Source organism: Coffea arabica, chromosome 9c (assembly GCF_036785885.1).
Source record: "Coffea arabica cultivar ET-39 chromosome 9c, Coffea Arabica ET-39 HiFi, whole genome shotgun sequence".
Classification (NCBI taxonomy): domain Eukaryota; kingdom Viridiplantae; phylum Streptophyta; class Magnoliopsida; order Gentianales; family Rubiaceae; genus Coffea; species Coffea arabica.
Genome location: NC_092326.1, coordinates 43,988,746 through 44,015,416, shown reverse-complemented (window position 1 = coordinate 44,015,416; position 26,671 = coordinate 43,988,746). Strand labels below are relative to the sequence as shown.

The 26,671-nt window shown below is 40.4% G+C and overlaps 5 protein-coding genes across 6 annotated transcripts; 3 read left to right on the top strand and 2 right to left on the bottom strand.

Moving 5' to 3' along the window:
• Window positions 1–5,424: 5,424 nt before the first annotated feature.
• LOC113708492 (pentatricopeptide repeat-containing protein At2g03880, mitochondrial-like) lies at window positions 5,425–7,443 on the top strand. Its single transcript, XM_027230944.1, has one exon. It carries the CDS (start codon window positions 5,425–5,427, stop codon window positions 7,432–7,434), a length of 2,010 nt encoding a protein of 669 aa, XP_027086745.1. The 3' UTR covers window positions 7,435–7,443.
• Window positions 7,444–8,472: 1,029 nt separating this feature from the next.
• Window positions 8,473–13,084, bottom strand: LOC113708953 (uncharacterized). 2 transcript variants are annotated; one of them, XM_027231693.2, is made up of 10 exons: window positions 12,872–13,084; window positions 12,628–12,686; window positions 12,417–12,457; window positions 11,951–11,982; window positions 11,511–11,539; window positions 10,776–10,812; window positions 10,580–10,636; window positions 9,849–9,925; window positions 9,132–9,205; window positions 8,473–8,846 (listed from the first exon to the last, which is right to left on the bottom strand). In XM_027231693.2, the coding sequence occupies exons 1-10, from the start codon at window positions 13,049–13,051 to the stop codon at window positions 8,827–8,829; spliced, it is 606 nt and encodes a 201-aa protein (XP_027087494.2). In that variant the 5' UTR covers window positions 13,052–13,084; the 3' UTR covers window positions 8,473–8,826. The 2 variants fall into 2 exon arrangements, with proteins under 2 accessions (XP_027087494.2, XP_027087496.2); XM_027231695.2 differs by lacking the exon at window positions 10,580–10,636.
• A 2,932-nt stretch (window positions 13,085–16,016) lies between these two features.
• Window positions 16,017–19,351, bottom strand: LOC113708585 (uncharacterized). Its single transcript, XM_027231077.2, has 6 exons — window positions 19,060–19,351; window positions 18,841–18,921; window positions 18,066–18,194; window positions 17,298–17,360; window positions 17,026–17,150; window positions 16,017–16,419 (listed from the first exon to the last, which is right to left on the bottom strand). Exons 1-6 carry the CDS (start codon window positions 19,213–19,215, stop codon window positions 16,224–16,226), a joined length of 750 nt encoding a protein of 249 aa, XP_027086878.1. The 5' UTR covers window positions 19,216–19,351; the 3' UTR covers window positions 16,017–16,223.
• Window positions 19,352–19,437: 86 nt separating this feature from the next.
• On the top strand, window positions 19,438–22,032 carry LOC113708584 (SEC1 family transport protein SLY1-like). Its single transcript, XM_027231076.2, has 2 exons — window positions 19,438–19,665; window positions 19,784–22,032. The coding sequence occupies exons 1-2, from the start codon at window positions 19,635–19,637 to the stop codon at window positions 21,616–21,618; spliced, it is 1,866 nt and encodes a 621-aa protein (XP_027086877.1). The 5' UTR covers window positions 19,438–19,634; the 3' UTR covers window positions 21,619–22,032.
• Window positions 22,033–23,366: 1,334 nt separating this feature from the next.
• Window positions 23,367–26,436, top strand: LOC113708101 (isocitrate dehydrogenase [NAD] regulatory subunit 1, mitochondrial). The gene is made up of 4 exons (XM_027230573.2): window positions 23,367–24,115; window positions 24,275–24,514; window positions 25,700–25,778; window positions 25,949–26,436. The coding sequence occupies exons 1-4, from the start codon at window positions 23,609–23,611 to the stop codon at window positions 26,221–26,223; spliced, it is 1,101 nt and encodes a 366-aa protein (XP_027086374.1). The 5' UTR covers window positions 23,367–23,608; the 3' UTR covers window positions 26,224–26,436.
• Window positions 26,437–26,671: the final 235 nt, after the last annotated feature.

The window sequence follows — 26,671 nt, the reverse complement described above, 5'->3', positions numbered from 1 at the left end:
AATATATTGATATTAATAAAGGTATATTCATATATATTTGATGTTTTAAATTTATTTAACAAGAAAATATAAAAAAATTAGAACAATTAAGTAGCAATTTATATTATTTAATAAATATTAACAAGTTTAGAATTAAATTTATGAGTTTAATTGAAAAATAACATCAAATTTTAGGACAATATTTATAAAGTATCAAATATTTGAGGTATATCGATAAGTTTTAACAATTTAGGGGGTCAAAACATAATATTATAAAGTTTGAATTTTTTTTTAAAAAAATTACTGTTGAACCGGAAAAACCGGTTTTTTTCCGGTCAAACCCGGTTTTTGACCGGCTTTGACCGGGTTTTAAATTTCCGGTTTTTTAATACGACTCGGACCGGCTACCTGGCCGGTTCCCGGTTCGACCGATTCGACCGGCCGGTCCGGTCCGAATTTCAAAACAGAGGTACCATCCACCAGCCCTCAGCTGCTAACGTAACACTTTGGTCGGACAATAATATTCTAGTTGTTGTCACGCCTCACTTTCTATATATATGACCATATTCTTCTAGTCACTAGAATTTTTCTCATGGGATGCTTAAGTACTAAAGAAAGAGACCACTGTGTGTCAGAATTTGACTGACTGTACCACTATCAAAATTGTTTCTTTCTTTCAGCCTCCAATCCATCCAGGCCAGGTTAAGGGAAATGGAATAAGGGGGGAAAGAAAAGTAAGGCTATGGTATAAGAAGAACGATGGAGGTAGACAACCTCTAAATGAGATTCAAAATCTAGAAGTCAGAGAAGGTGTTAACACTAAGAGGAAACTGCATATTGTTGATGAGGAAATGCTGGATATGGAACCTACTGAGCAAAATGCTAAAAGGAACAAAGTAAGAGGTGAGATGGTCTTCAATGACCAGTTGCTAAGGGGGGAAGAGACCAGTCCCATCTTGGTCTCTCAACCAACAATGAGGGTCCTGGTGTGGAACTGTCAAGGTGCAGAGAGTCCATTGACAGTTTCCCATATGAAGGAGGAAAATAGACTCCTCCCCCCTAGTATCATATTTCTAAGTGAAACAAAAAACAGGAAAAGGTATATGGAAAAAATAAAAAATATTCTGAATTTCGAAAATAGTTTTGTAGTAGAGGCTATGAATAGAAGTGGTGGGATGACCCTTTTTTGGAATAATGATGTCAAGATTTCAGAAGTACAAGGCACAGCTTTTACTATTGAGGCTAAAGTGGAAGATAAAGAGAAAAAGGAAACCTGGTGGTTTATTGGAATTTATGCAAGCTGTGATAGTCAAATAAGGAAAGGGCAGTGGGAAGTCTTGAATAGAAGGAAAGTAGGATGGGATGAAAAATGGATTATCATGGGCGACTTCAATGGCATCACCTCAAATGATGAAAAATAGGGTGGAAGGAGGAGAGATAATAGAAGCTTCCAAGACTTTAGAAAGTTTATAAATGAGAATCAACTGATGGATGTTGGGTTTGTAGGGAAGCCGTAGACCTGGAGCAATAACTAGTATGGAAATGGTGAAGTAAAAGAGAGACTGGACAGAGGCCTATGCTCCACTGCATGGTCACAGTGTTATGAGGATGTTAAGTGTACACACATTGAATCGCATGCCTCTGATCACAGCATGTTGATACTAGAAACTGACAAGGGAAGGAAGAGATGGAAAAAAAGATTTCAGTTCGATAAAAGATGTCTCCAACATGATGGGATTGAGAAGGTGGTGAAGGAGGCTTGGAATGCCCATTGCGATGGAACTAGGTGGTTCAAGGTGAAACAGAAAATAAAGAATTGTAGAGTTGAACTACTTAAGTGGAGCAGCAGTAAGAAAGGGAACTTACTAGAAAGAATCAATTGGTGCAAAAATCAGATTGAGGAAATTAAGGCATCAGAGGCAGAAAACAAAAGGCAAAAGGTGCAGGACATGAAAGGACAGCTGAAATTGGCTTATGAGAATGAAGAGGCTTATTGGAATCAGAAGTCTAGAGTACGATGGCTAAAAGAGGGTGACAAAAACACTCAATTCTTCCATGCAACAGTCAAGGGAAGGAGGAGAAGAAATAGACTTCAGAAGTTGATAAAATCAAATGAAGAATGGACTGCAAATGATAAAGAGTTGGAAAAGGAAATAGCTAACTATTATGGAGAATTGTTTAAGAGTTCAGGGTCGAGGGAGCTAGAGGACATCTTAGAGGGGATTCCTGTCTCCATAACTGAGCAAATGAATAGTGACCTGACCAAAAAAGTAGAGGAAGAGGAAATCAAGGCTGCTTCTTCTCTATGAATCCTAATAAGGCTCCTGGAAGTGATGGCATGTCTCCACTCTTTTTTCAAAAATTCTAGAGCATTATTAAGCAGGACCTGGTAAGTGCAATTCAAGATTTCTTTCACAATAGTGTCATTCTTAAAGCCATAAATCACACAGTCATCTCTCTGATCCCTAAAGTCGACTGTCCTACTGAGATCAAACAGTTTAGACCTATAAGCCTGTGCCAAGTGGTCTATAAAGCCCTTGCTAAAATTCTTGTCAATAGACTAAAGCCTTTCTTGTCTAGATGTATTAGCAAAAATCAATCTGCATTTGTGCCAGGTAAGCAAATTATAGATAATGTCATCCTTTCTCATGAATTGATGCACTTCTTGAAAAACAAAAGACATGGTAGAGATGGTATGATGGCTGTGAAACTGGATATGTCAAAGGCCTATGACAGGGTGGAATAGGACTTCCTGAAAGCTATAATGGAAAGAATGGGGTTCTGCCACACGTGGATAAGGTGGATTACTGCCTGTATAAGTTCAGTGACTTACTCATTCAACATAAATGGTGAACAGAAGGAGTTCATAACCCCATCGAGAGGCATCAGGCAAGGTGATCCACTCTCTCCATACCTGTTTCTAATGTGCTCAGAAGGATTGTCTAACCTGCTACAGAAAGCTAAGGTGGGAAAGGAGCTAACAGGAATCAAAATCAGTAGAGGGGCACCAGCAATCACTCATCTGTTTTTTGCTGATGACTCTCTAGTATTTTGCAAAGCTAATAGGCAAGAAGCTGGGAAGCTAATGAAGATCCTCAAAGTGTATGAAAAGGCAACAGGTCAGCTAATCAACATGGACAAATCCTCAGTTTTCTTTAGTAAAAATACAACCTAAACAGTGAGGGAGGAAGTCTGTCATTCAATGGGGTCAATACAGCAGAAAGGACAAGGTCAATACCTGGGCTTACCTATGATCATAACAAGATCTAAGGAGCAGGTGTTTGGGTTCATAAAAAATTCTATTGATAAGAAGTTGCAGGGATGGAAAAACAAGCTACTAAGCCAGGCAGGGAAAGAAGTAATGCTAAAAGCTGTAGCTATGGCCATGCCAACTTTCACCATGTCGTGCTTCAGATTGTCTACCAAGCTGTGCAGAGACATTAGTGTTAAAATGGCAGATTACTGGTGGGGGGATACTGAAGGAAAGAAAAGGATGCATTGGATTGGCTGGAGGAAGCTGACAGAAAAGAGAAGTAGTGGAGGAATGGGCTTTAAGGACTTGCAATTATTCAATAGAGCTCTTCTGGTCAAACAAGTTTGGAAGTTATTAACACAGCCAAACTTATTAGTCAGTAGAGTTCTAAAGGAAAAATACTACTCCAGACAATCACTTTTCACCAGCAAGGTCCCCCAGAATGCCTCCTGGATATGGCAAAGTTTAGCTGCTGTAAGAAAATGAGTGCAAAATGGAGTCAAGAGGAAAATAGGGAATGGTAAAGGAACACGAATTTGGGATGACGATTGGATTCCAGAGAGCCCAAATAGGAAACCAACAACATGAAAGCCCTTGGGGTGTCAACTTCAGCATGTATCAGATCTCATCACCAATAACAGATGGAATGCAGTCCTGATATTCAGAATCTTTAATCAACAAGATGCCGAGAGAATTCTGAAAATACCTATAAGTCTAACAGGGAAAGAAGATAGCCATTTTTGGATGCACTCTCAGAATGGCCAATACACAGCTCAATCTGGGTATAAGGTGTGGATGAAGGAAAAGGGACTGGAGAGTGTAAGAAGGAGGGAAAGTGATGGACCAAGCTATGAAGGAAATATCAGAAGAGTCTGGAAAACTCTATGGCAGCAGAAGATGAGTCAGAAAATGAAAGTGTTTATATGGAAGTGCTTGCATGGGGGATTTCCCGTGAGAGGCGAAATATACAGAAGAACAAGACAAGGTGTCCCTCTGTGCACAGGGTGTGGAGAAAAGGAAGAAACAATCGAACATCTCCTGTTCCAATGCAATAGAGCAAAGGAAATATGGAAGTTATCGCCAGTACAATGGGATGGAGTACAACTAACATCAGATTGCTTCATCAAATGGTGGTCTGCAATCATAAAAGCCCAACAAGACAGAGGAGGGGAAGATCAGGTGAATCTAACTATAAACATCTTCTGGCAAATCTGGAAAGTCAGGAATGAGAGGGAGTTTAACCAAAAGAAAAGGGAACCTCATAAGATAATACATAAAGCCATGAAAGAATGGATGGAGTTTGATGAGGCCAACAAAGGGAAGGTGATAAGAAAGAACTCTCAGGGAACAGAAGTACAACAAAGTACTAGGCAATCGCAGAGTCAAAGAGAGATCCAAGCCAGCCTGATGATCAAGGTCCACACTCATCAAGACGCAAGACAAAAAATGGTGGGAATTGGAATCACAGCTACTGACTCTTCAGGACGTCTTCAAGCATGTTGGGCAATGAGGGAAAGAATGTCTGCAGAACCAATACAAGACCAAGCTGGTGCGGTGAGACTTGCACTACTGAATGCGATCAGCCAAGGATGGAGGAACATTAAAGTGGAGCTGGAAAATGGGGTGATGGTAGAGTGCATAAAAAACATTCGGACCAGCAACCACCTGATGGCTACTCTAATAGATGACATCCAGTACATAAGTAATCTGTTTCAAACATGTTCCTTCTCTTTTGTTAATTCAGGGTTTGTGGGAAGTATCAAGTTGAGCATGCATGCTCTAAACATCTTTGTAGATGAAGAATGGGTGAATCCCAATCTTAGGTGTTAGGCACCAATGTTTTTGTAGGACTTATGTCCTCTTGCTTGGACCTTTGTCCAAATACTGTAAATTCGATTATATCTATAAAGCTAACGTTTCGACAAAAAAAAAATTTCAGCCTCCAATCCTATCTCCATGAACTACACCATAAATAAAGACGGCCGTTTTCTTTTGTGTGCTTTTGCTCTACAATTGTTGGGATTAAGAGGGGATCATAGATGTGATGGCCTTTTCTTTTTCCGGTGATTTGATCTTAAAACTTGCAAAGATTGAGAAGCGATGACAGTTTGGGTAGATTAGATTAGACTCGTAAGGAGAGTTTTTTTTTTCCTTTTGCATTAAGGTGGCTCGACCGGTTGTTGAGAGTAGTAATGATGAGGGGGAGGGGGAGGGTGGTGGTGGTGGTGGTCAGAGAGCGGCCATGTATTCCACTCCGCTTCTTCTCTTCCTTAGCGCTGCTAGCAGGGCCGTCGTCACCGTCGCGACGCTCCTCAGGCGGCGGCTATTATGATGCGCCTACCACCAACTGCAATGCATCCTCAGCAGCAGCTGAAAATGCTAAAGTGATCGATAACTTCATTGACCACTGCTACCGAGGGGACCTCCCCAGGGCAATGAAAGCATTGGACACTATGCAACAGCGCAACATCTTTGCCCACTCCCTTGCTTACTCCCACCTCATCAGTTGCTGCGCGGCTCGCCGTGCTATCGAACATGGGAGAAGCATCCACCGTCACGTCTTCTCCCCGGGATATCGGCCCAAAACGTTTCTTCTCAACCATCTCCTTAACATGTACGTCAAATTCAGGCTGCTTCCCGAAGCTCAAGCCTTGTTCGACCAAATGCCTCGCAGAAATGTCATCTCCTGGACAACCATGATTTCCGCTTATGCTGCTGCATCCTCCCCGCCCCTCCAACGCAGGGCCTTGGACCTCTTGATTCTGATGCTCAGAGATGGGGTCTGCCCCAACATGTTTACTTTCTCTTCGGTTTTGAGGGCCTGCCATGAATTACAGCTTCTTACTCAGATTCACTGTAGCATTATTAAGGTTGGTCTGGAATCTGATGTCTACGTAAGAAGCGCTCTGATTGATGTTTATTCCAGGTGGGGTGAAATGAGTTCTGCCCTTTGCGTGTTTGGCGAGATGGTAACCCGTGACCAGGTCGTTTGGAATTCCATCATTGGGGGCTTCGCGCAGAATAGTGATGGTGATCCAGCACTACATCTTTATATAAGAATGAAGAGAGCTGGCTTTCAGGCTGATCAGTCGACACTGACTAGTGTTCTGAGAGCTTGCACTAGCTTAGCTCTCCTGGAATTAGGGAGACAACTTCATGTTCACGTGCTCAAGTATGATCAGGACTTGATCCTGAACAATGCACTCCTCGACATGTATTGCAAGTGTGGCAGTTTCAAGGACTCGGATTCTATTTTCAGTCGGATGGTGGATAAGGACGTGATTTCATGGAGCACCATGATCATGGGCTTGGCGCAGAATGGTTTTAGCAGGAGAGCTCTGGAATTATTCAAGGCAATGGCGGTCTCAAAGATCAAACCAAATCACATTACCATTTTGGGAGTTCTGTTTGCTTGTAGCCATGCCGGATTGGTAGATGATGGACGCTACTACTTCCGTTCCATGAAGAAGCTATATGGGATTGATCCAGGAAGAGAGCATTATGGTTGCATGGTTGATCTTCTTGGGAGAGCTGGGAGGCTTGACGAAGCCGTGGAACTGATTCACAAAATGGAATGTGAACCGGATGCTGTGACATGGAGAGCATTGCTCGGTGCTTGCAGAGTTCATCGTAACATGGACCTGGCTGCCTATGCTGCCAAACAAATAATTAAGCATGACCCAGATGATGCAGGAACTTATATATTACTGTCTAATATTTATGCGAATTCTCAGAGATGGGATGAGATAACAGAAGTTAGGAATGCTATGAGGCATAAAGGAGTCAAGAAAGAACCAGGATGTAGCTGGATTGAAGTAAATAAATGTGTGCACGCTTTCATATTGGGAGACAAATCCCACCCACAGATTATCGCTATTAGGAGGGAGTTGAAACAGATAATCCACAGGTTAAAAGAGATGGGTTATGTTCCGGATGCAAATTTTGTCTTGCAAGATCTCGAGGAGGAGCAGATGGAAGACTCGCTCCTCTACCACAGCGAAAAACTGGCTATGGCATTTGGAATTATGGCCTTGTCCAGCGGGAAGACCATTAGGATCAGGAAAAACCTGAGGATCTGCGGGGACTGCCATGATTTTGCAAAACTTTTGGCAAAAATGGAGAGTCGAAGCATCGTTATCAGAGATCCAATTCGCTACCATCATTTCGAGGATGGACATTGCTCTTGCGGGGATTATTGGTAGCTCAGTATGTGGAACAGCACTTTTGTATTTGCTGCTTGTATCTGCAATACGAAAATGTAAGAGACGTGGCCGCATGTCGTGGATCGACCAAACAATTATGTTGAAGATCACGACGGCTTTCAGTTTTTGCCAATTGCCATTTTAAAGTCATCAGGGCACATATCTTTTCAAGAACTAGAAGGCAGCGAAGAGATTAGCATCACTGACCTAATGAGTGAAGATCTCTACTTGTGCGTGGCTGCACTCTTGGAGCATGATATTAGCATTCCTGACCTCAAGGGTGCTCTCTAATTGACTGGCTTGTTGAAGTACACGTAAACCCCCTTATTGATGGTTGCCTCATGCTTCGTACTTCCCCATATGCCATTGGATATCAGCACGAGGAGAGGAAGTTTTCTTGTCATCCAAGCGGCAGATTGGAATGAACGCATGAGAAGAATCAGAGATGAATATGGTATTTTCGTGTCTGATTACTTTCGGCCTTTTCCTCAAACTTTTTATTATAGCTTTGAGTTTCTTCCACTTAAATTTCTCTATTTGTACAGGAGAAACTCAACTCCAAGAGGACAAGCTACCCGCAATTACAACTGCACGTGCTTTTACCTTAGGTAATTCGCCACATTGGTTTCCTAAAGTAATTAAACTGGGCAAATGTACATGTAGAAAACACATTGACTTGAGCTTCAGCAAGGCTGAAATCAGGAGTTCCACTTCGGCGATAGAAATGATTGAGAACAGGTCGTATAAAAAAATTGTTCCCTGCCCAGCTCCTCCCAGCCAAAAACATCAATAGGTCTTTTGTTGCCTGCTCGAATTTGTTCCCCAAGTCTTTATTGTTTCTGCATGTAAATGTACTCAAAATGCAATCCACCCAACGCCACCAAAAAACCAAAAGGTCGATCAGTCCTAAGCATTAATTTGCAGACCCCTAAGCTACTCTCAAGCTCGTGAAAACGCATCCATATTCTCCATTGAGTTACAAGCCCCTACCCGGCCGGCATATGAAACATTAAGAGGTAAACTTTAAAAGCCAAAAAATGCGAAAAAAGATTTTTCACCATTTTTTTCAGTACCAGAAGGGTATTATTTCTTGAGCCTCGATGAAACGCTTTGTGGCTCGGTATTTTTTTACTCGAACAACAGATATGTACATTCACTTGAAAGAGTATAGGCACACGTTAAGTACAGATCTCTACTTGGCGTACAATCTTTGATCTAATAAGACTCTCCAAAGATCAATGAAATAAAGACTCGCAATTATGGGAGAACGGAAGTTTTGAAAGAGAATAATGCAGAAGCAAACAGGAATCCCCTTGCACTGCTAAATCAAAATGCTCGCCTGCTTTTACCCTTTGCGACTAATGATCGCTCATGCTTAAATGTCCGCGCTTATCATATTCTGCAATTTGCAGCTACAAAACACGGAAAGAAAGAGCTAAGAACCCAAACAAAGATTACAGAAGGAGCCAAAGCATTACAATGCACCATGAACATAATGAATAAGAAAAAGTACAAAATCAGCAAGCTCTAATGTTAAAATATCAGGGAGGAGTAAAATGGAAATCCAGACCCCCAAAAAAAAACAAATAAAAAGAAGAAGAAACAAAAGGTATTCAAGCAGGCTAGAGAATTATCTTTAAGAGTAAACTGTGATGCCCGAAGAAAAATCATCATTAAGTTAGAAGTTTTATACTCACTGCAGTAAATAAACTGATTTAAATCAAGAGTCACTCTTCCTTGATTACTTGTATCAAATGAACTAAACAGGTTCCTGCAAAAATAAGACATTAACACCAGATTCAATTTTGTCAAATACTCCTAATAAAGAGAGAGAGAGAGAGAGAGAGAGAGAGGCTGTATCTACCAAAACTCTGGTCTTGGCAGCAAGCTACATTTGACCAAAAAAAATTAAAAATTGCAGCCCCATCATGATTCAGTTGACATATTAGGACCATTAACTCTAATATTCATGTCAGCTCATAAACACCACAGAACATATCAAAGAGAAAATAAAAGACATGTCGGTGTTGGGCCAGATGCCCAAAAATGCTGCCACTTGACATTTGACGTAAAGCTCCAGTCTACTACAAATTTTTTAGGTCCGATAATGAATGGATAGGTTTTGATGGTTTAGACAATCAAATAATCAGAAATAAGAAAGAAAAACAGCCTAGATCCGTAGTCTGATGGTCTCTAAAGCAGTTCATAAACAGATACAAATTTCTGGATCCAGCCCTCACAGCTTAAAGCAAGCAAGGGATTTACAAGCAGCTGACTGCATCAATGATAAATGATTTATGAGCACAACATTTTTTAATACCTTCAGCAAGGTACTTTTCTGACATTTTCATGAAGTTAATAACTCTAACTGGTCAATCAAAATACACCGTATAAGAAATTAAGATTCCACCTACCGCGCAGACTGTACAAATATACAGAGTGATATGAAGCCATCCAGTCTGAATCTTCCACTCCTCTTCTGATCAAAACTCTACAAATTATAATTGAAAATGAAAAAATTAGTCAGAGCACATAAAGCACAAGTAAACTCTAGGTAAAACTTAGTCAGAGCACATCAAGTGCAAGTTGGCTCTGAACACTCAGATCATTAAAACACAAATCATGATAAGTGTTCAGAAACTGGAGATTTAGATAACAGGTCAAATCAGTTGAGTGTCAAAGTGTGAGAACATTAAGACACAAATCGGTTGAGTGTCAAATCATTGAAACACACACTGTTCAGATCATTAAAAAACACAAATCAGTTGAGCATCAGAGTACTTCAAAGATAAGAGGTTTGCTATATGCATATAAATCCTCACCATTCTAAGAGAAACTAGAGATTGTATATAAAATAGAAGGTAACATACATGAAGTTTGCTCAATCTCCATCTTAATTAGCCTTTTTTTTTTGGAGGGGAGGGTGCAGGTTTGATCACCTCATGAGTAAATAAAAGAATATCATCAGAACTCAAACATTTATCCAATTGTACTGTGAAACTTACACCTAACAATTATAGTAAACAGTACTATAAAAATTAATGCCTTACCTATTGGTGAATCTGCCTCCAACTTCTGTAACATGTTCAAAATCCTAACTTTGGATAAAATCTAGGCACTTAACAAGATAACAGTATTGTCATACCTCGCAGACAGTGTAGAATGCAGGAGAGTCAAGTGAGATTCCAATCTTCACCAACCCCTGAAAACATTGATCATGGATAGTGTACTCTTCAAATCGATGGCAGGGGGAAGAAAAGGAGTAGAAACACGTATTTGAAACTAAAAGCACTGCTTTCTCTAGAAGGGAACACAAGAAAAGGTCCTCCGCAAACTATTACCTTGTAGACATCGTCTGGAACAAGATATCCACGACCCCTGTAGGTAAACAGATAAAACATCATGATTAGCCCTTGGGTCAGAGCATTTAAGAGGAGGTACCTCAAACTGTGAAACTTAAACATTCATTTGACCCAGTAACTCGACCTGAATACGTGTTGTGCAAGATGTCAACATGACCTTATATCTTAGGCAGCAAAACAAATATGCTCCCATTGTTAGATGTTCTACATAGAATAACACATGCAAGGATATGACCTATCAGCACTGCATCAAATGAGGCTACTTTTGCCAACATCTAATGATCAATCCTCATATTAAAACAACAACAACTTGCCGAAAGATCAGTTAGTTTCGAACTGACAAACTTTTTAGCTCTCATCAAGAAAATTTTTAGAAGAAAATGTTAAAAAGAGATTCATTTGACAGTTCTGATCAACTCCCAGCAACAATATATTATTTAGCCAAGCAAACATTCCTCAAAAGAAAGCCTTTCAGAAGATAGCATACATGTTCAAATTTTACACCATCCAAAGTTCAAAGGTAGCACAGAAAAAAATTACAAAGCAGCATGCAAGGAAAGGAATAATAGCCAAGAATGAAGGAAGATAAATTACAGATCTTCAAGGAAGCCATTGGAAACCCAAAAAAATCAAAAGAAAATTTCAGTTAACAGTTAGCAATAACAAAATAAAGCTAGAACTAGGAATAGACAATCTTTTCAAATGCAAAATCACCTCTCCAAGTCTGCAAAGGCTTGTTGAACCTACAATGTAAATCACAGAGTATAAATTTACAAGACTGAATTCTACTTTACACATTAACCCAACAAATTAACACTAGCAAAAATAAAAACTTCAAGGGAAGAAATCAAGAGCCCGTAAACATTTGAACTAGTACAGCTGCCCCACAAAATCTGTTCCGCGTGACCTTGAGATTGAAACTACAATTTGAAAAGGAACATGATTGGGGAAAGAAATTACAGGCCGGTGTGCGGCTTCATTACATCGAATAGTTGTGGCTGTCAAGAGATCATCCTTTTCCAGGAGCTTCTGGTTATAGTTTTTTTTTTCCTTTAATTTCGACTTATCAGGCATAGGAACGTTAACAAACTTAAACAAATTAATTTTGACAACTTCTTCACTTTGACAGGGCATAAGAAAGAGAAGAAACTAACCTTCAAAAGAAACTTGTTGAGTTCAACAAATTCTGAGGAATCAAAAAAGAAAGATAAAACAGATGAGAAATTGTTAGTCTGAGTTGCAGAGTGAAGCACTAGTCCAAAAATCAAGTCTTGAGAGAAGAGAAATTCACTCAAATATGGCACAGGACCGAAAGGGAAAAAAAAACATTCAGATTGTAAAAGGAAAAAAAACAGAAAAAGAGAGAATCAAAACAAGAACAGGAAACAGATGCATAAGAAGCGAACAAAGGGGTGATTGCTTGCATAAAAAATAACGGATGAAAATATAGTGAAAGAAAAGCGAGAAGATATAAACAAGCTTTAGGTTTGTCCTAAGTAGTAGTTGAGATACAACTTACAAGGGGGGGTGAACTGCTTCCATTAATACAGTGATTTCCTTTTTTGTTCTTTTTTTGGTCTTTGATCATCTAAACAAATCCAAAGAAAGACAGAATGGTACCTGGGAAACTCATAGTTCCATTTCTGTCAAAATCGTACATCCTGAAGTGAACCAAAAAAGTAAAGTTGAGAAGCAAATAAAGAATGACCATAATCCATTTGCAAATAGAGGAGCAAAAGTTATATAACAGGATACTAGTGTATTTACTTATCAAAGCAATATATGAGTGAAAGTAGTATTACAGGAGTAGTCAAGAGTCGAAAAGTCCAACCTGATCATCTGTTGGACAACAGAGAGAGGAAATTGTAGGTTACCAATACCAAATGCGGTCTGAAAAATCAATCGAAATATCCCCCAGACAAAAGTTAGCAAAAAACAATCTGAATCCCAAACTCACTGTTCAATTAACTTAGTAAAATGTTAATTCAGCAGTTCAGATAAGCTAGGTATAAGTAGAATTCAAAGTTGAAACAAGGAAGCAGAAGGGGTTAGGAGTTAGAGGAGGATACAGGAACCTGGAGCTGTGTTGCAGTGATGCCGCCGGTTTTGTCGGAATCAACTCGGTCGTACCACTCTCTTAGCACCGCCGTGTTTTCCATCGGAAGCCTCCGATGACTGATGATGAGTCCACTGACTCCTGGCACAGCCCCAACCGCTGTTTTCGTTTTCCGGGTGACAAAAAAACAGACATTCATTCACTAGTCTACCTACTTAGTCATAACAATCACAAGAGGAATACCTTGTTTGGAAAGTAATTTTTTGTTTGGACAGGGTATTATTTGAAATATTATTTAAAATAATTATTTAAAATATTATTTAAAATACTTTGTAGCACTTTTTGTGATGTGATATATGTGAGATAAAAAGGTGGTTGGAAATATAAAAAAGTGGATTGAAAAATGTGTTTATGATACAAGCGAAATATTATTTGGGATAAATTTTGTATCCAAACACTTAATTTTTCAACCAAAAAGGGTTACGTTTTCAATAAATATATTTTTTTAATCATTTTTTTAATACAAACTGCTACCGTATATATTTATACAAAAATTCTAAAAAATTGCAATATAAACTATCCCATCGATCCCTAAATTATTCCCTTTTGGCCCCTCAACAATATATTATCACAAATAATCCTCTCGACAAAAAATGTATTACCTTTAAGAATTTCCTTCAAATTTAGCACAAGACTAGGGTAAACGCACATAGAAAGCCCTTAAACTATTTCAATTATCAAATTTTGGCTCCTAATCTAAATTCTATCTATAGTGGTCCTGAACAATTAAATCGTATACTTTCAGCCATTTCGGCCATTTTAGTCATAAAGTGCATTTGGAAGCTAACCATTTAATATAACTATCAAAACCGGAACAAAAAAGGTTAAAGACGAAAAATAGACTTCATTATTCAGCATTGTAAAAAGCTGAATCTAAGTATGGTAAAAGCTGAGATTTATTCCTCTCATTAATCCTTTTGATTATATTAAGCAGTTGGGACTGCACTTATGACTAAAAAGGCTGGAAAGGTTGAAAGTATAACTCCAAGACAATTTAAATTAAGGGCCAAAATTTGATAACAAGCGTAGTTTAAGCGCTCCTTAGATACTTCACTATTAAGAAATGCTTGTATTCGGTCAATTTTACTCGTCATTCCATCAGCATTAATGGCCTAAATCTGATGAAAGTTCTTAAATATTGACACCATTTTTTTTTTTGAAGGGTTTATTTGTGGTAACATATTATTGAGGGATCAAAAGGGCGTACTGAAAATAGTTTAGGAACCAGAGGGTTTCCTCTAATCACAAATCACGACTAACAAATCACAAATTTGTGATTTGCTTTACTCCCCCTTGTTTGTTTGAACTTTTACTATGTCTCTCCCTAGATATATATATTTTTTAAAGAAGTGTTCTTTTTCTTAACTACTTTAACTTTTTTTTCCTTCTTGTATATTTGGTAGGACGAAAGTCTCAGAATTTCTTTTACACTTTTCTACATTTTTTTGTGTTTTATAGAATTTATAGAATTTTTAAAAACAAATGATTAGTTAGATAGGAAAATTTTATTAATTCCTACAAACTATCACTGACACTCCATTTTCTTTCAAAATTTTTGTCTTGGTTACCAAATGTTTAACTGGAGTATTATTAAAGAATAAATCTTATATGAACTGTCAGTGTATACACAATTAAGACTGAATAAATGACACATAAGTTAAATTTGAATTTCAAATTCAAATTCGAATTAGTTGTCATTAGGGATGGCAATGGAGCGGGGGTTCCTTCCCCCGTCCCCCACCCCGTTGTCCAATAACTCCCCTCGTCCCCCACCCCCCGCCCCGCCCCCCGTCTCGTTTCCCCCGCGATCTCTCGCGAGAAAAGAAATCAACTTATCATAAAATATTCATTTACAATAATTCATTGAATTTTTTATTAGGTTACACTTGATTGCCCCTCTATGTATATCTGACTTTTCAGTTACCAGCCCATCTCCTGACCAAAATATATCATTTGGAGTTATTTCAGCATTATACATATATCCATGGCTATTTTTTTTATATAATACTAAAATCTTAAACCATTTAATTGCTGTAAAACGAGTATTAGTACATAAGATGTCAGAGATTCATATCCAAAACCACAGCATAGCTTTACAACGACATAGAGCTTTTCCCATTAAGTAATAGCATTCACAGGTCTCCTGAACTAATTAGCTAAAGATGACCCCTACCATAATAAGTTATATCCATGGCTATTTAAAAGGATTGAACAACTCAGAAATTTATGCACACAAAAGCCTAGTACATGAAGCAAAAAAAAATCAGAAGCAAGCTTATACGAAAAGCAAAACTCTCCTCGTATGTCCAAGCATTTTCTAGAATTAACAGGAGAGAGGAAGAATTCTCAAACACTAATAAAAAATACCTTGAATAGTTAGGAGTTTTGTTACTTTTGTGTATTTATATATATATATATATATATATTTTTTTTTTTATGCGGGGAACGGGGCAGGAGATGGGGCGGGTGTATGTTGCCCCATCCCTCGCCCCATTTTTAAGGCGGGGATAAATATTTTGCCCCCGTCCCCGCCCCGCCCCATTTGTACCTCCGCGGAACGGGTGCCCGTCCCCATTGCCATCTCTAGTTGTCATGCGTCTAATACTAATAATATACACTTTCAATATATTTAAGATTAATTCACTCTTACAATGGTCACAATACAATTTTTTTAAATCTCGTACTATACATTCTACTTTGTTTGTTTGGAGTTTTTTTTGTTTGGGGGGGGGGGGGGGGGGGGGATGCATAGTGTAAATTTATTATGCAATGACTTGATAAAAAACGATTCTTGGAAATTAGGCTACGAGTCATCATATGTAGTAACACACACCCCTACCCCCCCCCCCCCCCCCCCTGTTTTCTCTCTTGATAAAGCGCTCCTTCCCTAGTATTTATAAGCTGTACATGCAAACCTACGTCCAAATGCGACGTCCGTTCAATTTGGTCGTTTTTCAAAGTCTTACACGGTGAACTTACTGCAACTTTCGACGCATACCCTGAGAATTCAACACTAGTCCTAAGTCCCAACTACCTGAACTGGCTACTGGTACGTTGCATATCAGCTGCCACTCGTACAAGGATTTAATGCTCCTGGAAACAAATAAAAAGGGAAAGACATCTAATTTACATGCTACAACCCTCAAGAATAATAATGTTATAAACATTGCAGTACCGACATCCAATTTAACTAGTAAAAGAACAAAGAAAAAACTTCAGACTTGCCAATTTCGCAAGTTTTATTAACTTCTTGCTGAACCAGGTTCCCCAGTCACCATAGACTAAGATGAAAAAGCACACTACTAATTGTTTTATTCTGCCGAACGTAGTTCTCCTGTCAGCAGTGCAAATTTCCGATGTCTTGAAAGAACAGACTTGACTTTGATTGCCTGTATCCTTGATGCTAAGTCCTGCTCATCAGCTCCTGTCTTCACTTGCTTAGCTGCTTTGAGTATTGTCTGCAGAATCTGAAGAGGATCACCATGGCTGACAATCAACACCGCGCACCTGCAGTCAGAGAAGAGTGGCATTTTGCATCAGCCTCCTGAAGCCTATTCCTTAAGGTGACGTTTACAAGGCTAAGCAGATTCAGGAACGAGTTATGTGTTAATTAGAAATATGGAACTTCACATACAAGGTGATGGAATAAGAGGCTGTCGTTATTTTTATTAGATGATAGCACTTGGTATCTTTAATGATTGCAAAAATGTTGGCATAGAGCCTCAAAGGCACTAGTAGCAATTAGGTGACATGCAGTTCAGCCCCGTAGCAGAACACCCTTTCTCCAGGCTATCATTTAAGTAAAAGTTTGGAATGCATAATTTATAAATCTACTTTATGCAGTACAGCATTATTAGTGCCCTATTTGCTCAAGGCATCAGGCACTTATAATAACAAAGCCATCTCTTCATTTTTTTACCGCCCTATTCTGAACTTAGGGAGGCATGACAAGATTTGGCCACTCACAATGCTGTTAAGACTTTTTACCCTATTCATATATTTTAGTACTAGAATCAAGGAATAACAAAACACATTTAAATACATCAGTAGCAATATCTGCTGGAAACAGTATATGCTGCATTACCAATGGTAAAGTAAAGAGCAGTGTCTTACCCTTCAAAATCTGACTCCATGCTAACCAAAGCCTCTGTGAGTCTAGTAACAACATCTGCAACACTTTCTCCACCTTCAGGCGGCAGAAATGGATCTTTCTCATCCAGAGCCCATATCTCCAGGTACTGCCAGTAAAAGAAATGGAAAAAAATAAATTCAAGCATGAGCTCAGATTACTGTCCACACAACGAATGATTCATCAGCAGTTAGAGACTGAGAGGATCGAAATGATTCAGCATCCGCTGCTCCAACTTCTCAAACTTGTTGCTTACTTTATCATGTGATGCAAGTTCGTAAAAGGGTCCAAAGTAACGTTCACGAAGATCACCAATAACCTGTACAGTTAAAAAATATTTTCAAAACCAAAAGAACAAAACAAAAATGAAAAAGAAAAATTCAAGCACAGACTCACATGCACTTGAACGTTTTACTGGTCCAAAAAGGGATCATATAGGTATGTCTGGCTTGAGATTGGCATTGTTGAAGATATAGAGGATTCGTAATAGAATAAGATAAAGGAGGTCTCAACCTCTGTACTAATGGCTTCTTTGTTTCCCGTCTTTCATTCTCTTAAACTGCGATGACTCCAGGTTTTGTTAAGTTGCAAATTACTTTAACATGCCCTTGTCCCTCTTTTTGCTCCTATTTGTGGTTTAGTTTAAGCTGAAGGAGTGCTGTTTCCTAATTAGCACCTTCGGAGTTGCCTCTGTAGGAAAAGATACTCTTCAAGTAATTATGCAACTCTTTCAAGAATCACAATTTGCAAGCAGGTTCGAAGAGAATAAAAAATAAAAATAAAGGAAGAAGAAGCTATCAGATGTTGGGAGTAGGCTCCAAGTGTGATCTAATGGCAACTAGTTTGTTGTTTCACTTTCCCCTTTTATTGTCTTCACCTTCTCGTCATGACCTGTGATCTTAGCATTTTAAGCTAGTATAGAACTACTTTTGTGGCTTGAGAATTGAGATCCATTTCCAAATTCAAGTTCAGTCATGTCGGAAGCTATTTCCAGTACAATCACCTCAAAGAATAGGATGATTACCTTACATTGTGGTCCAACAAATGGAAGATTCATAACAGATGCAACCACTTCTGCAGTGTGACTGGTTCTTGAGAATGGTGAGTAGCAGATTCGGACATTTTCAAGCGGTATGTTGTTCTCCAACAGCATCTGCATACCATATAACATATCAGTGCACAGACGTATCCAGATTCGACTTATTTATTTTGGTTCTTTGTTAAACAAAAAAAAAAAAAAAGAAAGGTAGCATATGCACCATCCAAAAGCAAGTTTCAGCTTTAGCAACTATTAAATATACCAGAACTTGATCATCTTCTCTACACAGAAGATTTTCAAGCATGTTTTTAAATAAAGGACTGTTGAAAATTCAGAGAAATAGAATGCGCTGGTGATAACAAGAGGAATGCAAACTTATTCTAATTTCAAGGGTCCTATGACAATCCGGTCCTGAACAGCTAATTAAGTCGGAAATAAACAACTGGAAACTTACTAACGATCACCATAATCTAGGGTTTCAAAACGTGATTCAGTAAAGGATTAAAGGAGAAGTAGGAACAGAGTCCAAGAAGTGAAAGGCCAGGAAACCAATATTTCATCCCGTCTTACTCTTTCAACACCACACGAAAAACCCAGACTGCTTTGCAGCCTAGAAATGCTGCCAGAGAAGCATGCATGGCAATGAATGATTACTTGTGAACTTTGAAATATTAAAGCAATTCGGAAAGCTTATAAAATCCGGAGGCAAACTGAGAAATTTGTGTAGAATAAAACAGAGTATATAGGGACAAAGAAATGCCTTTTGGAAGGACCGGCCCGCGAGTCTAGCTTGATCAACTCCTTCAGGAGCTAATCTGTATTCTTCAAGAATCCCATTTTCCTGTCAAGATACGTACATGCTTGATAAATGTACTAAAAGAAAGAAAGAAAAAAAAAAAACAAGAAATGTTGAAAGAAATCATCAAATCCAGGAGGAAGAGGAGTGGGAAGCGAGAATTAAATAAGAAACAGAAATTACCGGCGAAGAAACGATAAGACCCTTGGCATTAGGGATGCTTTTGCCGTGTCTCAGCACCCAATATCTGTTCCTCAGCGCCAACGACGAGGTTGTTGCTCCACCTTCAGCTTCAGCTTCACATTCACCACCACCACCACTGCCACTGCTCCTCCCCATTTCCCCCGCCCCAAAGTAGTACTAATTTTGTTTGGTGTAGTTTAGTTTTATACAGACAGATAGATAGGCCCAACTTGGCCTGGAGTGGAATCTACCCGACCCTCATTTGTGCCCACAAAAGGAACCGTTTACATATCAGGGCAACCACGTCGCGGGTGCGGGTGGGTCATGGGTGACCCGTCTCCTGACATCTCCTTCCCCTAACCCCAAATCAGAAAGAGCCCCCCAGTTTCTGGCTGGGTTTTTCTCTCTCAACACTCTACAAAACTTCTCTCTCTCTCTCTCTCTCTCTCTCTCTCTCTCTCTCTCAGATTAAGTCCTCGTAGTATCTAATTACCTCCAACAGGAAAAAGGAGAAAAAGAAAAAAAGAAAAGAAAATCCTCGTGGGTCTTTGATCGTCACTTTGATTAGAGAAGACATGGCGCTGAATCTCCGGCAAAAGCAAACCGGTAACTCTCTTCAATCTTTGTTGCAATTTCTTTTTGTTTGTTCTGACCTTCCAGAAATTAAAAAATATATATATACTGATTGAATACTAACTAGTGGAGTACATTAAAATCCTTCCAGACTGCATTCTCCGCATGCTGAATCTGAACCAACCGCTGAATCCCGGAGCCGGCGCCGGCGACGACGAGGAGGTCTACAAGATCCTGATCTACGATCGCTTCTGCCAAGACATCCTTTCTCCCCTCATCCACGTCAAGGACCTCCGCAAGCACGGCGTTACCCTTTACTTCCTCATCGACAAGGACCGCAAGCCCGTCCTCGACGTCCCTGCCCTCTACTTCGTCCAGCCCACTCCCCACAACATCCGCCGCATCGTCCTCGACGCCTCCAATTCCCTCTACGATTCCTTCCATCTCAACTTCTCCTCCTCCATTCCCAGGCCCTTGCTCGAAGATCTAGCCTCCGGTACCCTCAACTCCGACTCCATCCACCGCATCTCCAAAGTCCACGATCACTACTTGGAGTTTGTCACCTTGGAAGATAACTTGTTTTCCCTCGCCCACAAGGCTTGCTACCTTCAGCTCAATGATCCCTCAGCCGGGGACAAGGACATTGAGGACATCGTTGACAGAATCGTCGCCGGCCTCTTCTCCGTCCTGGCTACTCTTTCCGTTGTTCCCGTGATTAGGTGCCCCCGCGGCGGCCCTGCCGAGATGGTGGCCTCCCGCCTGGATCAGCGTTTGCAGGACCATCTCTTGGCCAAGAACAATCTCTTTACCGAGGGCGGAAACTTCGCCAGCTCCTTCCAGAGGCCCGTCTTGTGCATTTTCGATCGGAATTTTGAGCTGTCGGTGGCCATTCAGCACGACTTTAGGTATAGGCCGTTGGTGCACGATGTGCTCGGATTGAGACTGAATAAGCTGAATGTGCAGGGCGAGAAGGGCGGGATGAAATCCTACGAGCTGGATGGGTCTGATCCCTTCTGGGTTGCAAACGGAGCGTTGGAGTTCCCGGATGTGGCTGTTGAGATTGAGACTCAGTTGAACAAGTACAAGAAGGATGTGGAGGAAGTCAACCGGAAGACTGGCGGAGGCGGTGATGTGGACTTCGATGGTAACACTAAGCATCTGATGAATGCGGTCAATTCTCTTCCGGAGCTGACTGAACGGAAGAACGTGATTGACAAGCACACAAATATTGCTACTGCGCTCTTGGGTGAGATCAAGGAGAGGTCTCTTGATTCCTACGCCAAGAAAGAGAGTGACATGATGGTGAGGGGTGGAATTGATCGAAATGAGCTCGTAGGAGTGCTCAAGGGAAAGGGGTCCAAGTCGGATAAGCTGCGCTTTGCTATCATGTATCTTATTTCTACCGAAAACATCCCGCAGTCAGAGATTGAAATGGTCGAATCGGCATTGAGGGAGTCTGAGGTGGATACTAGCGCATTCCAGTATGTCAAGAGGATAAAGTCGTTAAATGTTTCGTTGGCATCAGCAAGTGCCGCTAGCAGGAGCAACATTGTTGATTGGGCTGAGAGACTCTACGGGCAGTCAATTAGCGCTGTCACTGCTGGTGTGAAGAATCTGTTGTCTAGTGATCATCAGTTAGCCTTGACTAGAACGGTGGAAGCGCTAATGGAGGGGAAACCAAATCCTGAAGTTGAATCCTATCTTGCTTTTGATCCCCGTGCGCCAAAATCGAGCTCTGGAGCAAGCAGCAGTCACCTGAAGGGACCATTTAAAGAAGCTATTGTGTTTATGATTGGTGGTGGAAACTATGTGGAGTACGGAAGTCTGCTGGAGCTGGCTCACCGGCAGCAGCCTGTCAGACATGTTATCTACGGCACAACAGAGATTCTCACTGGTGGAGAGTTTGTGGAGCAGCTTGCGTCGCTGGGACATAAGATGGGATTAGGAAGCAGTGCTGCTGCTGCCGCCGCTCCCCCAGCCCATTGAGAGTTGATTATGGATGCTGCAAGGAACATATGATATTTGTACATTTGGGACTGCTGTTGGGAGCGGCGGCACTGATTGGAGAGGAGTTCAACGTCGTTACTTGCACTTTTCTTGAATAGGAAGAGACGATGGCTACATATTTGTGGGACATAAGAGGGGACCGGTTGGATGCTTGATGAAGTAGGCGGGTTTTACACTACCTCCTCCTTCCAGTGTTTCTGTCATCATCATGTACTTTATATTGTCAACATTGATGATATATAGCTAGAAACATTTTTGTAGGCTGATGTTACTTTTATTGTTCTTTTATGGTCAGCTGTAGATTGTCTGTCATACTTGAGAGTATTATTATGCTCCTATGTTCTTGTCATTCTTCACCGATGAATGATGCTCGCTCGAGGTATTTATTTGTGAGTTTGACAGATCTGAGTTTGTTTGGTCATTTGCATCGCAATTTTGAGGATAGAAATATGCAGTTTAGACATGAAACTGAGGAGAGGACAGGATTGGTGCCTTTTTATGTGTACAAGTTTGACATCAGTGATGGCTAAATTTGAGATGTTAAAAATTAGGAGTGCATTCCTGTACGTAAGGCGCTGGAGACAATCAGTAGTAGTAGTGTATGTGTTTCTTCTTGTTCTTATGGATTTTGTTTCTGCAGAGTATTGAAGTAGTAGTACTAAACAGGCAAGCTTCATTGGCGTGGCAGGTAGATTTTTCCAATGTCTCTCGGCTCTGACTTGGAAGGATGCGGTGCGGGCGGGCGGTCGTAATTGGTCGGAATTTTGGTGTTGAAATGGAAGAATGGATTTGAATGAATTTGCATTTGCTGGCCTGCCTTGGCAAGTTTAGAGACTCGCAAAGGGGATTCCTTTTTTTTTTTTTTACTAGTATTATTAAGAATGGATTGTACCGGGAGTACAACACACAGCATTGCGTTCAGTTTGAATTTGCGCAGGAAAAAAAAAAAGTAATATTATTTCGCTCATATCATAAATATATTTTTTAATCAATTTTTTTTATCTAACATATATCGGATCATACAAAATGCTAGTGTGCATAAATTGATGTAATTTTTTTTTATTGTCGAAACGATATTTGATTATATTGATGTCAAAAACTATACAATTACTACGACCAAGGTTCGAATTACTATACAGCCAGCGTACTTTTCCGTCTAATGTCATAAAATTGTTTGAATTTGCAGTTTTTCGTCGAAAAATTACGTTCTTTTCTGTGATCACATTTCTCTATTATCTTTTTCCCTCGCTTGCATCAAATCGCTATAATAATTTTTTCATGAAAAATCATAAAAAATGCAATCCAAACACACCCCTAGGTTTATTAATTGAAGAATATCTTCCACCAAAAGTTGTGTTTTTCTGTGTTGCACTTGAGAACCAGCCTGTGTTATACCGTCATGTAATGTAATCCTAGTCTTTTTTTTTTTTTTTGTTGAAAAATATTCATCTTACACCATTGTGCCGAATTTCTCGAGTTCAATTGTTGAAATGCTGTACTCTTATTATTATTTTTTTTTTTAAAAAAATGAGGATCAAAATGTCACTCTAATTATAAATAGTAGTTAATTGAAGGGAGAAAACAAGAAAGGAGGGAAGAGAAGCAGTCAGTCTCCTGTGGCTCTTTTTCCCAAAAAAAAAAAAAAAAAAAAAAAATTCCTGTGGCTGTGGGTGTGGGTCCCATCTGTATTATTATTCTTATAATTTTTTTAAAAAAAATTTGGGGGTGAACCGATGGTCATCGCTCCTCTCTCTTCTCCCTCCCTCCCTCCCTCCCTCCCTGGTTCATTTCAGTCTGGGTCTTCCCAACTCAATCGAGAAGGATTACGTGAAAGGAAGGAAGGAAGGAAGAAAGCCAAAAGCCAAACCCCTAACGACTAAAGCAAGTAGCAGTAGGAGTAATTAATACTTTTCGAATTCCGTTCTGATCATTACGACTATTAGTCGCTTGTGGAGAAGAAAACAATAATATGGCCAGACGATCCCTAAAACCGATCCTCCACCACCTCCTCCGCCCCTCCCGCCTTTCCTCCGCCCGATCCGTCACCTACATGCCTCGTCCCGGCGACGGCGCTCCCCGTGCCGTCACCCTCATTCCTGGTGACGGAATCGGCCCCCTCGTCACCGGCGCCGTCGAGCAGGTCATGGACGCCATGCACGCCCCCGTCTACTTCGAGAAATACGACGTCCACGGCGACATGAAGAGCATCCCCCCCGAGGTCATCGACTCCATCCGCAAGAACAAGGTCTGCCTCAAGGGCGGCCTCAAGACCCCCGTCGGCGGCGGCGTTCACTCCCTCAACGTCCAGCTCCGCAAGGACCTCGATCTCTACGCTTCCCTCGTCCACTGCTTTAATCTCAGGGGCCTCCCCACCCGCCACGATAACGTCAATATCGTCGTCATTAGGGAGAATACCGAGGGCGAATACTCCGGCCTCGAGCACGAGGTCGTTCCTGGCGTCGTCGAGAGCCTTAAGGTTTTTTCCCCTTTTTTTTTCCTTCGTTTTTTCTTTTGAAAAAAATCTATTAAGTAGTACATCTATATACTACCTAGTTTCTTTCCATTTAATCTGAGATTTGCGTATCATCTATCTTGTTGGTTCGTTGGTTGGTTTCTCATTTAGCCTCTTTCCTAGGTGATGACAAAGTTCTGCTCTGAGCGAATCGCTAAATACGCCTTTGAGTATGCCTATCTCAACAATCGCAAGATTGTTACTGCCGTCCACAAAGCCAACATTATGAAACTTGCTGACGGTCTTTTCTTAGAATCCTGTCGCGAGGTTGCCAGCAAATACCCCAGTATCAAGTACAATGAGGTCATTGTGGACAACTGCTGCATGCAACTCGTCTCCAAGCCTGAGCAATTTGATGTCATGGTATCAAATCCTTTTCCACCTTCTTCTCTTATCTGACGTTTGTTTGTTTCATTCATTATTTAAGAGCCCTCATCCGACCAACCTGCCTCTGCTGCAAGCATCATGCGCCAAATTCTCTTGCACAAGGTTGTAGTAATATGGGCAAATGATCCGGGTTCAAAATGAACTGTGTATGCAGTGTACTCCTGGTTTGTTGACCGATCTGTGTCCCAAATAGCGTAGATTTCTGTCTTTTCGCATCAGGTTTATATGTTAATTCCAGTTTTTTCTGTGCGTGTGTGTTCTGGAAGGGGGCGTTGTGTATTTGGGGGAAGGAGGCAGTTTGTCACTGTGTTGTGCGCTATAGGACTTGCTGGGAGGAGGTGTTGAGTCCTTTGCAGTCCTTGGCGCTGGGATGCCTGATGTTAGAGACAGTGTGAAAGGGGAGAGGAAACTAGTTTTTGGCAGGCTTGGGAGTGAAAAGACCACATGGTTGTCATTTACAGGGGTGATCAAGAGGGGGAAAAAAAAAAAGAGTATAACTGCACGTTCATGCTGGAGTGAGGTAGCGGGGAACCACATTTATTTGGTTTTTTTCCTTTTTCTTTTTATTTATAATGCAGTGTCTGTCATGTATGCCTTTGAACTTGAAAGAAGTTACTAAGATTAGGGAATGAACAAAAGTTATGCTCAGAAATATGAGCGGGTGATTTGAGACCCAAAAAAAAAAAGCATTTTATTGGCCTCCCTATATCTATTACCCTTGTATTACCTATGTCTGTAAGCTTGAGGAGAACTGGAAAATTAGATCTTGTAAATAGCAGATGTTAAAAGGTTTGGAAAATCTGCCAAGCTTTAGGACTTGGAATCAGCATTTAAACAGGCTCATCATCCGTTTATTAATAAAAATCTGGACACATCCACAAAAGGGACGTAGTTCTTATCATGTTGAACAGCTGCTAGGATCTGTTTATTCTTAAGCATCCTATTTATCTTCTGTATGAAAAGAATAAATCTGCAGAGTTTAATTTGATTAGTATTGAATCTACGTCAAGCCACAGATAAAGGGGCTGTTAAAGTGGACGTGTCCTTTCCTCCCTGCCAGAATCACCAAATTAAAAACCTTAAAATGTGTCCAGTTTTCCATGATTTGACCATCTTACTGTACTCAGCCTGAATGCCTCTAATGGTTGCAAATTTGTGTAGGTCACTCCAAACCTGTATGGGAATCTTGTGGCAAATACAGCTGCTGGTATCGCTGGAGGCACTGGTGTCATGCCTGGAGGTACTTTGATTTGCAAAAGCAATGGTTTGAGATATTTTATTATTTTCGGATTCATTTGAGGGGATATTGAACAGCATCCTTCAAGCTGCAGATTTTGCATTTTCAATCTGCTCAAGCAGGGATTGAAATATCAGTCACTCTGGTGTACTTGTGATTTTGGTTTGCTATAGGTAATGTTGGGGCTGATCATGCCGTTTTTGAGCAAGGTGCATCAGCTGGAAATGTGGGGAATGAGAAGGTAGTGGAGCAAAGGAAGGCTAACCCCGTGGCTTTGCTTCTTTCATCAGCCATGATGTTGAGACATCTGCAGTTTCCATCATTTGCTGATCGACTAGAAACTGCAGTGAAACGTGTAATAGCAGAGGGTAAATACAGAACTAAAGATCTCGGTGGAGACAGCAACACCCAAGAAGTTGTGGATGCTGTCATAGCAAGTCTGGACTAAGCATCTGCAACCTCTCTCTCGGACTGTTAAATGGAAAAATCATTCTTGTCATGTATTTACACATTAGCCTTGTGTCAATTTTGAGTTTTTTTTTTTACTTGCGTTGCTCTGTTGCAGCATTTGCGGTGGTGATGTGCTATTCTTTGGAGTAAATCTGTTTAGCCTTTGATTCGGAGTTACCGGAATAAGAATGAAGTAACAAAAGTTTTACTAGATTGGTTGTTGAGTACTACAAATTTATGCTCTCTTTGAATAGTAGGTGGATGTCGTACTCCCATGATTGTTTCATGCATATACTTGATTGAAGCCTTGATGATTTCTGAGTTCCTAATTTGCTCTCGTGCTTGATACATGAATGCTCTATAATCGGTTTGTTGTGAAACGGATGTCTTGATGCACTCATTCGGCACGTCGCTCTGGCTTCGGCCAAGCCTAATTGGGTAATCTT